General features: G+C 35.4%; 1 protein-coding gene across 1 annotated transcript; it reads left to right on the plus strand.

The window, feature by feature from the left end:
- Nucleotides 1-2,520: 2,520 nt before the first annotated feature.
- Nucleotides 2,521-9,435, plus strand: LOC112755100 (uridine/cytidine kinase UKL1, chloroplastic). The gene is made up of 14 exons (XM_025803002.2): nt 2,521-2,911; nt 3,018-3,109; nt 3,425-3,494; nt 4,124-4,242; nt 6,031-6,127; nt 6,415-6,494; nt 6,886-7,080; nt 7,354-7,437; nt 7,538-7,598; nt 7,743-7,803; nt 8,050-8,143; nt 8,244-8,316; nt 8,770-8,852; nt 8,943-9,435. Exons 1-14 carry the CDS (start codon nt 2,716-2,718, stop codon nt 9,087-9,089), a joined length of 1,452 nt encoding a protein of 483 aa, XP_025658787.1. The 5' UTR covers nt 2,521-2,715; the 3' UTR covers nt 9,090-9,435.
- The last annotated feature ends 7,476 nt before the right edge of the window (nt 9,436-16,911 follow it).

The raw sequence follows: 16,911 nt of genomic DNA on the forward strand, positions 1-16,911 counted from the left end.
AAAAATCAAACAAAGAAGAAAAAATATATAATGTTGCAAAACAAAAAGAAGGAGGAGAAACACGACAATGAAGATGAAACACGCGAAGAAAAAGGAGGAGAAACACAAAGAAGAAGGAGAAGAAGAAGGAAGAAGAAGAGGAGGAGAACGCAAAGTAAAAATGACAGTTGTGGTTTTCATCGAAGAAGAAGAAGAAGAGTCGTTCATAATGGTGAAGAAGCGCTTTGGAAACGTAATGCGCGTGTTAACACCAGTGTTCTGAAAACCGAACCAGACCGGCCAGTTCGACCGAATTAACCGGGAACCGGTCCTCTAGCCGGTTCGGTTGATGTGGAAAATCGTCGGGTAAAAAACGGTGAAAAAACCGGTCGAACCGATGGTTAACTGGTGAACCGATAAAACCGATCGGTTTTTTAACGGTTTTTAAAATTATAATTAAAAAAGAAAAAAGAAAATGGATAATATAAAAAGCCCAATTTCCCAGTTCCCCTCCATCAGAAAAAACTGCCCTCGCCGTCGTCGAACTCTTCTTGTCAGCAAGAGGGTGCCTCGCCGCCAGTAGTGACAAACAGAGGGTTAGCTCAAAGCTCTTGGCCATCCATTCTCTTCTCCTCCACGTCGTGGCCTTTACCCTTGCAGATCGAAGCTCGTGGCCTCTTCACTACATCGTCTTCGTCTTCTTCGTTGTGGACTTGCAGATCGAAGTGTGGTCAGTTGGATTCCTCCATCGTCTTCGTCTTCTTCGTCGTGGACTTGCTCGATCCTTGTCTCTGTCTCGTCGTTCCTCCCTTGCCGGTAGTTGAGTTTTGTTCTTTCCTCGCCGCCTGTTTCGCTCTTCCTTCGAAGTCAGATTGATTCCTCTGTCGTCTGTAAATCTGCTTCATTTTTTCTTTTGTTAATTTCTATGAATTTGAGTTTCTGTATTTTAATGATTCAAACCTATGTTTGCTTCAATTTATGGTTGCTTATTTTATTAGTTTTATTGAGGTACTGAATTCTGATTCTTGGTTGCTGTTTCTTTTACTTCTGAGTTAGTGTTGATGGTGGTATGAAGGCCAAATTTGGATTAATGGTGTAATTTTTGTCTCTGAATTCTCTGATTTTTTCTATTTTTGAATTATAAAAAATTATTTTGAAAGATTTTCTTGTTTTATACTTTTGTTGCTGATTGATGAGGATTGCTGATTACTTACAAGAACTTAGGGGAGAATACTGTTGTTGGCTTGTTGCTTAAGTGTTAACTGATAAGTGTGTTAAGTTTTTTATTTTTATAATTTTTATGAAATTGGAATAATTGTTGATGGTTGATTTCAGGAAATCTGGCATAATTTTGTTATGGTGTTTTACTGCTCTCTTGAATTTTGAAAAATTTTAATGGTAGTTGTTGGTGTTATGTTAAATTTTCTAAAATAATTTTATTGATGATTGATGATATTTTTTTTTTAAATATTTGAAATTATATATTTAAATTTTAATAATTTTATTTAATATTTAATTAAACCGGTTGAACCTCGGTCGAACCATTAAACCAGTGAACCAGTCACTCTACCGGTTCATTGACCGGTCCGATTCTCGCAACCATGGTTAACACGCTTTTGTGGGTGAACGTAGCTTTTGTTGGGTTTGACCCAACTTGTAAGACTTGTAAGTCAAAAAAACTTATATGTGTAGCATAACTGTTTTAAAAAACATGTTTATATTAAAAGAAAATATTTTAGTTTGGATTTCAAAATATCATTATTCACCTTACTTGTTTCTAATAAAAAGAGTGTATTAATTTACTAGTATCATGGTCCACATGTATAAAGTTATGTTGTTAATAATAAAGGTTGACATATAGTAAAAATAAAATAAACAGAAATTATTATGTCTGATAGAGAAAATGCTAAAGATTGATTTGTATATTATTTTTTTTGAGGATTAAAATATATACTTTTAAAATTTTTAAGAATTGATCTGAGTAATTACTGTATTAAAAAATAAATTAATAACTGAAATACTGTTAGAATAAAATCTTGAGGATTGTTCTTTATATAAATTTTTTTAAAAATTAAAATATTTACTTTTAAAATCTTTGAAAACAGATAATTAATCGTAAAATTATATCCAATTAAGACTAGATCTTATCGTGTAACTCATCTATAAATCTAGATCGTTAAGTAAATAATTTATCTAATTTTTACTTAAACATAGATATCGGAGTCTTTTTCTTTATCTCCCAACCGTTGTTCTAAAATTGACGTGAAGAACCATCACCTCAGATACACTTGGGTCCAGTATCCAAATTAATTGCTATTTTCTTGCCGTAAATGTATTTTTAAATAAATTTAATTTTAATACACTAACATATATTTATATAATTATATTTATTTTTTTAAATAATTATTCACATAATTAATATAAAAAATAATTTTTTTAAAAATAACATTATGTAATTAAATGTGTCAAAATTAAATTTTTCTTTTAATTTAGTCATTATTTTGAATAAAAGGAAATATAATTAAAAAAAAAAAAGACACAAGGGCTCTCATAACACGAGGTATATTCGAGTGGCTCACTTAATTAATTGGCACAATACAAACACCAACCTTGACCAAATTCAACTTCACTCCACCACCACTGCCTTCTCCACAAATATCAAAACACAAGAAGCAGCATCTCAAGTCTCAACATAACATAACATTTCCATTCACCGACTCAGAGAGAGAGCGAGAGATGCCGGAGGAAACGACGTCGATCGACTATGTCATGGAGGCAGCCTCGGGGCCACACTTCTCCGGTCTCCGCCTCGACGGCCTCCTCTCCTCCCCGCCCTCCTCCTCTACCTCCTCTCCCGCCCATCGCTTCTCCTCCGCACCCGATCTTTCCTCCGCCCTATCCCCCGATTCTCTCAACCAGCCCTTCGTTATTGGTCACTCCTCCTTTCTTACTTCCATTTTCCCCTATACTTTATATCTTTTAATTGTTTGAGTTAATTATTGAATGGAACTGAAACAAAGCTAAACATGCGTGCGCAGGTGTTTCTGGAGGTACTGCTTCTGGGAAGACCACTGTCTGTGACATGATCATTCAGCAGCTTCATGATCACCGCGTTGTTCTTGTCAATCAGGTACCGATTTTTTAAATAATAATAATATTTGTTAAGAGTATATTTTAGATGTTATATAATAATATAGTATCATATTTTGCCTTGTATTTATATTGTTTTAGTTTGATTGTAGTTTAATTTTCTTGATATAATTATATTGTATTTTTAGCCTATGAATAGACATTCATCATTGTACATTTACACACAACATCTAGGTTATTTTTGAGTTATTATCGGGAATAATAATAATAATAATAATAATAATAATAATAATAATAATAATAAGTTTTGAAATTGTTGCATTAGGTGTATTTGGTTTTGTGTTTGTGTTTGTAGGATTCATTTTACCGTGGTTTGAGACCTGAAGAGTTGGAAAGAGTTCACGAGTACAATTTTGATCATCCAGGTACTTTTTTGAAAAATTATTTTATGTATTTATTTATACAAGCATGGCATCTTAGCTTGCAACTTCATAGAATGCAAATCAAGTTTAAAGAAACATTTTGATTTTTTCCCTTCTTGGATTGATTTTGTAACAATAGAATCTACTCAAATTTGGTTACATTTGTTTATATGAGTGCTTAATTTGATTCTAGCTTTGTTTGTTGAAATTGACCTGTGTTCAGTAGTTAACCTTTATAACCGATTTTCTTTCAGGTAAGCTGGTAGTGTAAATTACAACTATAAAATCAATTTAATTCATATTTAATGTGTTACAACTTCCGAACATGGAAAGCGGAACTTTTTATCCAAAAATAAAAGAAAGAAGAAATCGATTCATAAATCAATTTGATGACATGTTTTGGTTATGAGTTTCAAAGATGGGAAGTGGTTTTTGAAATCCAATTCAATTAAAATCATTTTCAGTTTTAAATAATTCCAAAATATCCTTTTTCTGATAGTGAGTTCCAACATATCCTTAAATGATTCTATTGTTTTGCACACCAAAAAAAGGAAGAAAAGAAAAGTTGTTTTATTGCCTTTTTGTTTTATCTTATTTCCATTGCCATATGTTGGATCTTTATTTCCTTGTAGATGCCTTCGACACCGAACAGCTATTAGAGTGCATGAGAAAGCTTATTGCTGGCCAGAGTGTGCAGGTGCCAATTTATGACTTTAAGAAGCACCAACGGTGTTCAGATAGTTTTCGGCAGGTATCATTTCCCAGAATGTTCAAGAATATTTATATATGTAGTTGATGGATAAGGTTTACAAGTGGTCTTAGCAGGTGGTGCTTTAAGCATGACATTAACCATTTTTTTTGCAAGTGAAGATGCAATGCAACCTTGAATTAATAACATGATAATTGAATTTGGTTATTGGACATTTCGAGCTGCCTTTGGATTTGCATTATTCATTTGTTTTCCGCATGTTCTGATTTGTTTCAGTCATTGATGTTGCCAGTTATACCCAGTATGCCCTTCAGTTACTTTAGTCTTCTAGATACAACAAAAATAGTCTTATCCAGGATTTACTAATGTGGTTAATGCATATATTTTATGATTGAAAGAATAAATACAATTAGATGGAGGAGTGCAAAGCAGAATTAAGTTATATGAACTATAATTAGAAGAGAGAACAATCATGTAGGCCCATTGGTTTTTTAAGTTGATATCTGCATAAAAGTTAATTGTATACCAGATCTATAAGTAAAATCTTGTTTTAAGTTTGGCCTATATACTCTCACCCTGGAAAAATGGAGGAGGTCATCATGTTATTAGGGAGAAAAGAAAAACAAGGAGAGATGTAATGAAACAGAGGAAGTCTTCCATTCCTCTTATATTAATCTATGGAGCTTTCTTCCAAAATCATTGTGCTGACACCAATAAGAGGTCAAAAGAATGGTACACATGGCAGAAGTTTTCCTTTTTACTCTTTCCAAAACCTTGAAACCTTAAAACTTACTGGGTTTTAACTCAGTACAAACTCAAGTTCCCTGTGCACACCAAAAGCCTTTTCCATGCAAATGACTGTTGTTCAATTCAGAAACATTTGTGTTGCTGTCTAATTAAAATCTTTCATATGATGCATTTTAGTGGGAAAAAGAAATTTGTTCAATTCCCACCAAATATAAATAGTGTATTTTGCACATGCAAAATCTAGTTGGTTTTTACATAGAAGAAAATTTATTTTATACAGTATTAAGTGGAGAATATACAAAGAGAATGGAAGATAAGAGGTCCTTGTTAAACTGAAAACAAGAACCAACAAACGAAATCATGAAAAGAACAAATCTTCCCAATTTCTTAGGCTCATTATATTCGAGTGAGAAACCTCTACAAAATCTTGCACCAAGTAAAAGCCGACCACGTAATCCTATACCACAAGACCTGCTTGTCTGTATATTATTTGTCATTAAAGCAGCGTAGTTATTTTCCAGAAAACTACATCAAACCTTTGAGCATAACGCTACAAGAAAAGTGATCAGCATTCTTACATAATTGAAGCAAAGACAAACAAAGTTAGATTTAACAAAGCAGAGGACCTCTCTAATCCTCTGCATTGTCAATGACTTGGATGGCTTTTCTTTCAAAACCTTCTGTTGAAAACAATGATTGACCATAAGAGTGTAAACATGGCGAAAGTTGTCCTCCTTTCTCTTTCCAAAACCTTGAAAAATCTTGTAATAATTATATCTGAATTTAGTCCAAACCATTTCTGAAAAAGCTCCAACATGAACCCTAAAATTTTCTTTAATGGAAAACACTGATGGTCAATGTAAAAACATTTCTGTTGTTTCCTTGATAGTCTTACTTCATGCAAACATCAGTAGATGAACTTAGTTCATGAGGTCCTACAAAATATAAGTACATTTTGCACCTGTTGAAGTATTTACCATATTTTATATTTTATGAGCATTCAAATGTATCAGACAATTGCTGTGGCAATAAATTTTGTACTTTTTTATGGTTTTTGATTTGCCATCTCTAATTTCTGCTCAGGTCAATGCTTCTGATGTCATTATATTGGAGGGAATTCTTGTATTCCATGATCAGGATGTCCGGGATTTAATGAACATGAAGATCTTTGTTGACACAGGTTTGCTTGATATGTCCCATCGCATGTCATGTATTTTTATAAAATACTGGGAATTTATTGGGAAAATTTTCCATCTCTATCTCTAACGTCCTCTTGTTTTGATCGCATTTACGCAAGTGCTTTTAAAAAATAAATTGAAATGGAAACTTTCCCTATTAGATTGGCTGCCAGCTTAGGTTTAAATATCACTATGCATTATACACAATCTATTATTCTTACACTATATGAAAGCTTTCCCTTGTTCCTTATTAACTCTAGTTTTATCTTTAACTGTCAATTGTTTGCAGATGCTGATGTGAGACTAGCTCGTAGGATTAGACGTGACACAGTGGAGCGAGGGAGGGACATAAACTCTGTTCTTGAACAGGTATTGCCAACAATATTCTCAGTAACCACAGTTTAATTGCACCTAGGCTAATAATGAGTATGAATTCTTATATATATTTTTTAATAAGTTTGAAGCATGAGATTTGGATTGATAAGTTATATGCTAGACTATGTCAGTTGATATGTATGAAGAGTAGATCTAAGAGGGGAAGCTGAGTAAGGTATAGAATTAATGGGATATGCATGTATTAATGTGAAACAGGCTAAAGGAATTAGTGAAATGATATGGTTGTATTAGCTGTAATGCTGTGAGAATTTATTGAGATTAGTTGGACAAGCCTATGGATGTTAGGATATCCTTGTTTTCAAATGAAATGTGAACAATCACTTCTAAGATTTATATCTTACTGCCTACAATGCTGATTTTGCAGTACGCAAAGTTTGTTAAGCCTGCCTTTGATGATTTTGTTCTACCGTCAAAGAAGTATGCTGATGTGATCATTCCTCGGGGAGGTGATAATCATGTTGCCATTGATTTGATCGTGCAACATATCCGCACAAAGCTTGGTCAGCATGATCTGTGCAAAATATATCCAAATGTTTATGTTATTCAATCAACATTCCAGGTATATATAAGCATCTTCTGTGATCTTTTTACCCCCCCCCCCCCCCCCTCTCTTTCTTTTTTTAAATTTTCATTTTTAGAATTCAAAATTCTGGAAGATCATGTGGCATAGTCATGTTTCTGATAGAAACAGACCAGATAACTTTCCTCAATGAAGCATTTTACAGACCTGGATAATTTTTGCAGTTATTATTTCTGTTTATAGGGTACAAGCTGGTATAATTTTACTTGTTCCTTTTTTTATTTGGTTGTTTATTGATTGTGCTTGTCTCAGATAAGGGGGATGCATACATTGATTCGTGACAAAGACATATCAAAGCATGATTTCGTATTTTATTCTGATCGGCTTATTCGTCTGGTACTGTATGCGCTACTGCTCTCTTGAACTACTTTATTGCGGGTTTTTTGTTTCCTTAGTGTTCTGGTATATCAGAGATAACTTCGTTTTTTTATCATAGGTTGTTGAGCATGGTCTTGGTCATCTCCCATTCACCGAAAAGCAAGTCGTTACTCCAACAGGTAATTTTCTGCCCTAGTTTATCACAACCGCTGTTCTTGGTTTGGACCAAGAGTTGTGTTTTGGGAACTGTTTCATATATGCTTACTACATGAATTTTGGCTTGTGTTGGTTATACTGATTCACTGAGATGATGTTTCAAACAGGATCTGTCTACACTGGTGTTGATTTCTGCAAGAAACTATGTGGTGTTTCAATTGTTCGAAGGTGAGCTTTGAGCCAGGTATTGGTTTTGGCAGGTCCAGTCTAATTAGGATAGTGCTACTATAAATGCATTGATTGAAGCTTTAACATTACTTCTCTTTTTTGGTTAGACTAGTAGTCTAAGTTTGCGTTTACCATATAGTTATCAACTTATCGTTCAGTCCTTATTCTAAAATTAGAATTATTCACCATGATATTCTGTCTAGGCCATTTGCCTTAAGCTGGATATTTGTCATTTTTGTATAACAGTGGTGAGAGCATGGAGAATGCACTTCGTGCATGTTGTAAGGGCATTAAAATAGGGAAAATTCTGATTCATCGGGATGGAGACGATGGACAACAGGTATATAAAACTTTTCAGAACAGACGTGACTTATCGGAGAGACCTCATCTATAGGATGGATGTTGTGTTTAATGGTAGAATCCTTTGCTTTTTTGAGCAGCTTATATATGAGAAGCTTCCCAAGGATATTTCAGAACGGCATGTCTTGCTTCTCGATCCTGTCCTTGCTACAGGTGATTTCTTTATATGCTCTTGAAGATTTGCTATGTTTTCAGCTCTTTAACTATTTAGTGTTCTAATATATCTATATTAATGTTTTTCATGTTACAGTGGGATATATTTACTGAAACCGTTTATGCGATCAATTCATGCTTGCCCTTCTATTATATTCTTTAATTCATGTGGGAGAAATCCTATTTCATATATGTAGGAAGTGTTAGCCTAGGAAGGGAAAGAAGTAGCTATTTACTTCAAGTTGTTCACTCTAACGGTGTAGCACAGTGGTTGTTACTGATTCGCATCATATTTGTGAACATGGAATACTATTGTATTTTCTTTTTTTGTTTTGGGAGCGATGACCATTAAATATTTTCATTATTATTCTGGTCGTCTAGCATTGATTTGTGTTGCTAATTCATTTTGTTTCGATGCTGATAAAATGTTGACATCAATAACTTACATTGTAGGTAACTCCGCCAACCAAGCAATTGAGTTACTCATTCAGAAAGGAGTTCCAGAGTCCCACATTATATTCCTGAATCTCATTTCTGTGAGTTAAAATTTGGATGCCTTCACTGCATATATAATCGCAAGTATTTGTTTTTTATTTCTCACTCAATGTACACACTTTTGAATTCAGGCTCCTGAGGGGATCCATTGTGTGTGTAAACGGTTTCCCTCACTGAAAATTGTCACATCTGAGATTGATGCCGCCTTAAACGATGAGTTTCGGGTTATCCCTGGATTGGGCGAGTTTGGGGATCGCTACTTTGGTACAGATGATTGATCCTACAGGCTAAGTGTAACCTGATCTATTTGGGTAGGCTGCGTAGCCATAAGAAATGAAAAGGAGAACAATGCATTGTAATGAGATATACAAGATTCAGAAGCCGACTTTGTCTATGATTTGGTGCAACCAGATTAAAATAAGAACGAGCGTAACTCACTGTTATATTGATAAGGCATGAGTGGTTTTCATCATGTTAGTTTGCAGTAAAGATGGTGTCATACAAAAAATGCGAGTAGAAAATTCAACCTATGTATCTGTTTGGTGATTATGTGCAAAAAAGTTGTTTGCTATGCATAATACATAAATACATAAATAGGTCTAAAATATGGAGGACCTTGTTAAATTATGAAGCCTCATAATCTAAAGCCTCTTTAAACTATGCTACTCCACTCACAGTATAATTTCCATATCAGTAGATAGGCGAATATTAATGTGTTTCGGTAAAAAGTACATAAAAAGTGTATCAATGATTGAACATTGAAGTAACAAATGAATTAGCAGGTTTTACTAAGTATTTCTTTTGAAGTACATACAACCCTAAAAACGCAAATTAATTTTATTATGGAGGCAACGTTAGTGTAGGACATGGATATGGAGAGTTGGGGAGCTTTATCGGACTGTGGTGTAAGGAAGACAGTAATCGGACCCTGCGAGTTGCTGAAGGGAACTCGGACCTTCTGATTTCCTGTAACTTAAAAAAAAAAAATTTTTCATGCACAAGTCGGATCCAGCAATTAGTAGATCCAAATTCAAACAAAAAACCAACAAAGAAAACGGACCATCCGTGTTAGGAGATATCGCACGGTCTGATTTCTTCTATGTGAATTTTGTATGCTACAAGCAAAACGGACCCTCTGATTTGCTTACAAAATTTTTAAAACAAAGAACTCGGAGGGTCCGATTTCTTCCTATCAAATATGAGCTAAAAACTATCCCACAATTCTGTGTAGCACCCCCATCTTCCATAGCCCAGCACAACACCTGTCCCTCCTCCATAACGAAAAAAATCAGCCAAAATATGACAAAATATTCACATTATAATATTTAGGAGTGAATTTTTATTTTCAACTCTAACAACTAATTGTTAACTTCTAATTCTAGACCTGCAGCGACAATAATAATGCCTAATTATATAGCATGGTCCAACAATGCCATTGCGTTTTGTTATAAATTTGGAGTTAATTTATTTATGTGTTGATCTCTTTTGAAAACATTTTCTGGTTTTTCAGTTGATTTTCACAATTTTAAATTATGAATCTAGTTAGTTCCTCTCTCAATTAATACTGTTAACGGAAATTTGAAATAGAATGTTAACAGCCACTATGACATGTTATTAGGTGAGATGATAAGGCGAGACATGTGTTGTTTTCCTGCTTGTACGGGATAATGAAATTGGCCATTCAATATCCAATCTTAAACGGTGACTCTATCAACAATGTCAATGGAAAAATAGTGTGGAAGTTAGCTGCCAGTAAAGATGAAATTGTACCCATGGCGGGTGCTTTGCGAATTGCGAGGCGAAATTGTTATCAAATTTTGATAATTTTTATACAAATCTAATTAAAAAATTAAGATATTTTCATTCTTAGAAACTGATGAACATACACAAATTTTTTTTTTTTATGATTTTGGTTGTAAATGACCCAATTTTTTTAAAGAATAAAAAAAGTTTAAAAATTAAACTTTATTTTGACTTTTATTATAATTTTTTAAATAATTATCTAAATATTTTTATAAAATTCATATACTATACTAGTATGACACTTATAAAAATTATGTCAAATTTTTAAATATTTAAAAACATATTTATAGTTTTAGTTTTTCAATAATATTTTCGTCAATGTCCAACTCTTTCAGGATATTTTTTTTTTATAATTTTCTCTATTTAGAAAACTGTTCCAAGAGTTACTTGAAATGGTAATTTGGGGTTGAACGTGAGGTTCAAACTCCTTCTAAGACAGCGTCTAACTTGTGCTGGTGTTGAGGTGCCGCCGTCTGAGTTCCTCGTGAGGAGGTGGGGATGGTACTTGCAAGAGACTCCAATACTTAAGTTAGCAAGGACTTTTAGCAGATTTTTAATAGATTGGGACTTGACTATATATGAGGGGTGTCAGTGTATTTATAGTAGAGTAGATAATCACTTTTTGGAGTAGTTCTACCTTTGTTGGTGGATAGCCGTTCCCTTTGTCTTGGAAGTTTGTTGAGATCTACTTTCTAGATGAGATAGAGATAGTAGAAGATATTTAGGGAGGTAGTTATAGGGGTGTTCAAATCCAAACCGATCTAAATTAAACAGCACATCCAATCCGATCCAAACCAAAAACCGATTAAAACCGCACTAATTCGGATTTGATTGGATTCTATTTTTTGTAAACCGCTGGATTGGATCGGATTTCGGATCTACTTTTCATAACCGATCCAATCCAATCCAAACTGCACAATGTGCTATAATATTATTATTTTATTATTATATTTACAATTATACTTATAATATGTTCAATTTGTTATACATTTTTCTATTATTCATGTATTATTATTATTATTTAATAAATATTTTATGTTGAAAATGTTATTTATTTATTTATTTATTTTAACTAACCTATAATTTTATTTCTATTATTATGTTATCGTTAGTTTTTTAAGATATTGTTAAGACTTGTTATGTCATTTTTTATTATTTAAAATTTGATGTTGAGACTTGTTATATGTATTTAATTTTTTTATTTAAAAAATCGCAAATCCAAACCGATCCAAACCGCTTGTAATCGGATCGGATCGGATCGGATTTCCAAAAAAAAATTCATCCAATCCAAACCGCACCGCACATAAATTAAGCGTTCGGATCGGATGACTTTTTCCCTTAAAACCGAACCAAACCGCACCGCGAACACCCCTAGATAGTTATTTATTTAGATAAGTAGGGTTAGACCTCCCTTGTCGCGCCCGACTTCTTATGAGGTCGGGCAAGTAGAAGAGGCCACCATTTTTTGGGTGGGCCTTTATCTTATTGGACATGGCTTTATGTTTTTGAGTCAGGGTATGAACAATGCCCTTCCTTAAGTCTGAGCTTTTACAAGGTCGGGTTCAAGCATTTGTGGCTTTAATTTTCTTTGGGGTATCCGCCTTCAGGAGGTTGGTTATTTCTTGGGATTCATGCGCGTCATTAAAAAGGGGTGCGAAATGTCTCTTTTGCCCTTTCGTTCCTTATAAATACTTTATTTCTTCCTTTTTTCTTCCTTTTTTCGTTTTCCTCATCTGTTTACTTTTTCGTATTCTCCTTATTCCATTTCATTTTTTCGTCTTCTCTTTCTTCCATTTTTTGTTTGTGTGAAGAGAGGACCGTTCATGTTTCTGCAGTTTGACGTGCCCTTTTATTTTTGCACTTCTTTAAAATTGGTGCTCTTATCTATTTTTTTTTTTGTTTTTCTACATTCTAGTATATAGAATGAATGGTAGTTGCAAAATATTACTTGTGATTGTTACTCTAACTCTGGGACTTTGCATTCTTGAGAATCTGAATTTTTTATTTATTTTTTTTAAAGATTTGAAAAGATTTCATTGTTGTTACTGGTGATGTGGTCCTAATTATGGGGTTTTATATTGCCCCAAATGATGCCATTTTCATGTGTAAGAGGCATTACATAGTTATTTTGGTGTTTTGGGAGGGTTTCACAATGTTGGCTCGACTTCTTTTGGATTTTATGAATGCATGTGTTACTGTTGTTTACGTCCGGAAAGTTAATGTCGACTTGTGATGTTGACTCAACCTTCTAATTGCTTTAGTTTGCTTTGCTTTGCTTGATTTGTAGTGATTTTTTTTTTTATTTTATTGTGTTGTAAGTGTAGTTTGTATGTCTCATTCAGTAATTTACAGCATGTCGACTAAGGTTCCGTCCGATTTGAATTGGGTAGATTTATCTGTTCTTACCCCTGTCCCTATTATTGATAATGAATATGTCGAGACCTTTCGTAGGCATCATAGGCTATGCTTAAGTCGGGAGGATGAGAGGAACTATTAGATTGTTGTTGCCGACCCTGAGGACAGAGTCTGCTTTTTCCGACTTGATAGGTCAGAACGACATTTCATATATATCTATGATTGTTTTTTCACAAAGTTAGAGGTTACCTTCCCTTTTTTGAGTTTGAGTCCGAGGTCCTTAGATGCTGCAACGTTGCCCCTACTCAATTACATCCTAATTCTTGGGGTTTCTTGAAAATATATCAATTTCTTTGTCGAGAGCTAGATATTCGACCTTCTCTCAATGTCTTCTTTTATCTCTTTGTGCTCACCAAACCCTTTAGTTCTAAAACACTAGGTTGACTGTCTTTCCGTGCTATCTAGGGTAGAAAAGTCTTTGCTATCTATGATGAATCCTTTCATGACTTCAAAAATTACTTTTTAAGGTTTGAACTGTTGAGGATGTCCGACCATTTTTCTTGAATGATGAGGATGAACTGGTCTTCCTTTTGTATTGGGAAGACAACCATGTGATAGTTAAGTACAACTCAGATGATTTAGATGAGGTAGAGTCGAGTGTGTTCGGGGTGTTTCAGGAGTTCTGAGGTCGAGCTCCTTATCTAGACACAAAGAGGTATTTAGGGAACCCGAGCCATCTTCAGTCAGAGTTAGATAGTTTCCTCTTCCCTTTATAGATTCTGCTGATGACTAATGTTCCTTTGTTTGGATGTTGCAGAAAGGATGGCTCCTAAGTCAGTTGCCATGAAGACGCTTCGTTCTACCAGAAAAACGTTGTTACGTGAAACATTCAATTGAAAGAAGTTGGTGACCCCGACGTCCTGTCCTCGCCTTCGAAGTCAGACTTAGGCCCTTCATCTTCTCAGAAGATTATTCCAGACCTGACCTCTCAATCTATTCCTCCTCTCGGCCCGACCAAACAAGTAACTCGGCCTCCCCCTATTATTGACGAACCAAATCCTAAGAGGTGCAAGACCTCAGAGTCAGGGAGCATATACGAGCAGGGCTTTCATGGCCTTGCGTGGAATAAAAAGCACATCCTTCCTCATAGCTATATTAGCATGGATGATGTGGCCATTAAAAGTCACATTCAGCTCTTAGCATGAGGTGGAGTTCGGACAGCGGATATATGTGTAGCCTTGGCCAGAGAGTTGGAGAAGACTCCCCTTAATGCCACACATAGTTCTTTGGTGGCATCTCAGGCCGAGGTATCCTTGTTGAAGGAGACAAAAAAGGAGCTCGATGAGGAGAGAGACGCATTGCTTTTCGACCTTGGTAAAGCTCGGGCCAAAATCAAACATGCGGAGGCTGCTTTGACTATGTCGGAGGGGTTGAAGAAGAAATCTGAAGAGAGTTATACTCGTGTTTTTGGGGAGAAGCTCGATCTTGTGGATGAAATTACTAAATCCCGAGACAAATATACGGAGCTCGATGAGTCTGTGACCGAAGGTATGGACGAGATGGTTGTAAATCTGAAAGCCCAGTTCCGAGTTATTGCTTCCGAAGTGGACCTTTCCCTGATCAGTCCGAACAACATAATGGTAAATAGGATGATCATTCCTGCTCCAGATGATGATGAGAATGATATCCCTTCGCTTGACCCAAAGGCTTCGGGGGCATAGGTCGGTCAGACTTCCCAGGATCCTGAGCTTCAACACAGAGGCAAGCTTGTTGGTGGCAAACTCCTTCCTCGTCCAAATCCTGCCGTGCTTGTCTCTGAATACGATCCGACTTCCTCCATTCACGCCGAGGATCCTGTCACAAGGAAATAACTTAATCCTTTGTAAACTTTATTTTTCGTAGCTCTTGAATGGCCTGATCCGTGGATCTTTGTAGTGGTTGATTTTGAACAATTTTATTTTGTCTTAGTTGTAGTTTTAAACAACTTTAGAAACTTGTTAAAAAAAACCTTTCTTCACTACTTTAATAGTGATTCTTTGGTATAAGTGATTGAGTCTTTTGAAATATGTTTTAGCTTGTACAGCTGTTTAGTTGAAAGATTTTGTTTCGACAACCTTTGTTGTTGTTTTTCACTAAGTTGGAAATGATGTCGGCGCAGTAAATCGGTCTTTTCCAGACCTTTCATATATAAATATTATATTTCCCATTATATGTTCTGACTTCATGTAATCAGACTTTTGCCAAGTTACTTTTTCATTTCGTTTTTGTTCTGACCTGTTTTTGAGGTCGGTTTACAATTTGTTTACATAACTTCTTACCTTAATTTATATCTCGTTGCTTCATCCTGCCGACCATATAGGTTGGTCAACGATTTTTGCGATTTTTTTAGTTTGAATTAATGAGTTTGAGAATAAGAAATCTGGTAGAAGAAATATCTTATTATTAAAGAAAGAAAAGGGTTTACAGAAATTTGCTGCTAAAGATTTTCTAACAATTCCTAGGCCTTGCTGTGATGCCTCATTAAAACCCCCTTCTGGAACTTTTCGAGAAAAAAACCATGAAGTCGAAAAGAGTACATTAGGGAGCAAGGTTTGCTTCCCTAACTATAATACCTTTTTAAGTTACATGCCTGCCACGACTTCAGGAGCTCGTTCCCTTATAAGTCAGACACCTTATAGTAACCATTTCTTAAGACCTTGGCGACCTTGTAAGTCCCCTTCTAGTTTGCTGTGAGCTTTTTCTCGCCCGACTTTTGAGCTCTGATGTAATTTCGAATCAGTATAAGGTCGTTGGGGGCAAGGTTTCTCTTGATTACTTTCTGGTTGTACCTTAAACCTATCCTTTACTTTAATGTTTCTTCTTTGATCCGAGCTTGTTCTCGGACTTCTGAGAGGAGGTCAAGTTCTTCCTTTTGTTCTTGGATATTGACCACTTCATTATAGAATGTAACTCTTGGAGATTCTTCAACGATCTCTACAGGAATCATGGCTTCTATGCCATAATCAAGTTGAAAGGTGACTCTCCTGTTGTTAAATGAGGAGTTATCTGATATGCCCACAGAACTTGAGGAAGCTCGTCTGCCCATGCTCTGTTTGCATTTTGTAGTCAGCGTTTCAACCCAGCCAATATTACTTTATTTGCCGCTTCAGCTTGACCATTGGCTTGAGGGTGTTCTACCGATGTGATTGGTACTTGATCTTCAGGCTAGTTACCAAATTCCTAATGGTTGAGTCAGTGATATACCAGACCTTGTGGAACTATTCTTATAAAGAAATTTCAGACTTTGTTGGGTTGTGATGGTCACTAATGATTCTGCCTCAATCCATTTAGTAAAATAGTCAACTCCTACTATGACGTATTTTACGTGTCTTGGAGCTTAAGGGAATGGTTCGAAGAGATCGAGACCGCACTTTACGAATGGCCATGGTAAGGTGACGCTGATGAGCCCTTTAGGAGGTGTGACATGGAAGTTGGCATGCCTTTGGCAAGGAGGGCATTTTTTGACAAACTTAGCTGCTTCCCTTTGCAAGGTCGGCCAAAAGAAGCCAACTCGGATCACCTTCTTGGCTAGTGAGCGGGCTTCTAAGTGGTTTTCACATATGCCATTGTGTACTTCCTCTAGGACCTCTTTGGTGTTAGAGGTTGGGACGCACTTTAATAGAGGCATTGATATCCCTCTCTTGTATAGAATATTTTGGACCAGAGTGTAATTTTGTGCTTCCCTTATGGTTTTCGTGCCTCATTTTCATCTTCATGAATGATATCAAATTTAAGATAGTTGACTATGTGAGTCATCCATCCTAAATTTTGGTTGAATATGGCCATTACTTCCAAGTTGTCATCTCCTTTTGACATTGATGGTGCATGGAGAGTTTCCTAGATGAGACTTCTATTGTTGCCCCTCGCCTTGGTACTGGCTAACTTGGAGAGGGCATCTGCTTG

This window comes from Arachis hypogaea, chromosome 16 (genome assembly GCF_003086295.3).
Source record: "Arachis hypogaea cultivar Tifrunner chromosome 16, arahy.Tifrunner.gnm2.J5K5, whole genome shotgun sequence".
In the NCBI taxonomy this organism is placed as follows: Eukaryota; Viridiplantae; Streptophyta; class Magnoliopsida; order Fabales; family Fabaceae; genus Arachis; species Arachis hypogaea.

Coding starts and splice junctions, on each gene's coding strand:
- LOC112755100 (XM_025803002.2), top strand. CDS start 2,716: ATGCCGGAGGAAACGACGTCGATCGACTATGTCATGGAGGCAGCCTCG. Junction 3,495..4,123: donor GTACAATTTTGATCATCCAG/GTACTTTTTTGA, acceptor ATTTCCTTGTAG/ATGCCTTCGACACCGAACAG. Junction 7,081..7,353: donor TTATTCAATCAACATTCCAG/GTATATATAAGC, acceptor TGCTTGTCTCAG/ATAAGGGGGATGCATACATT.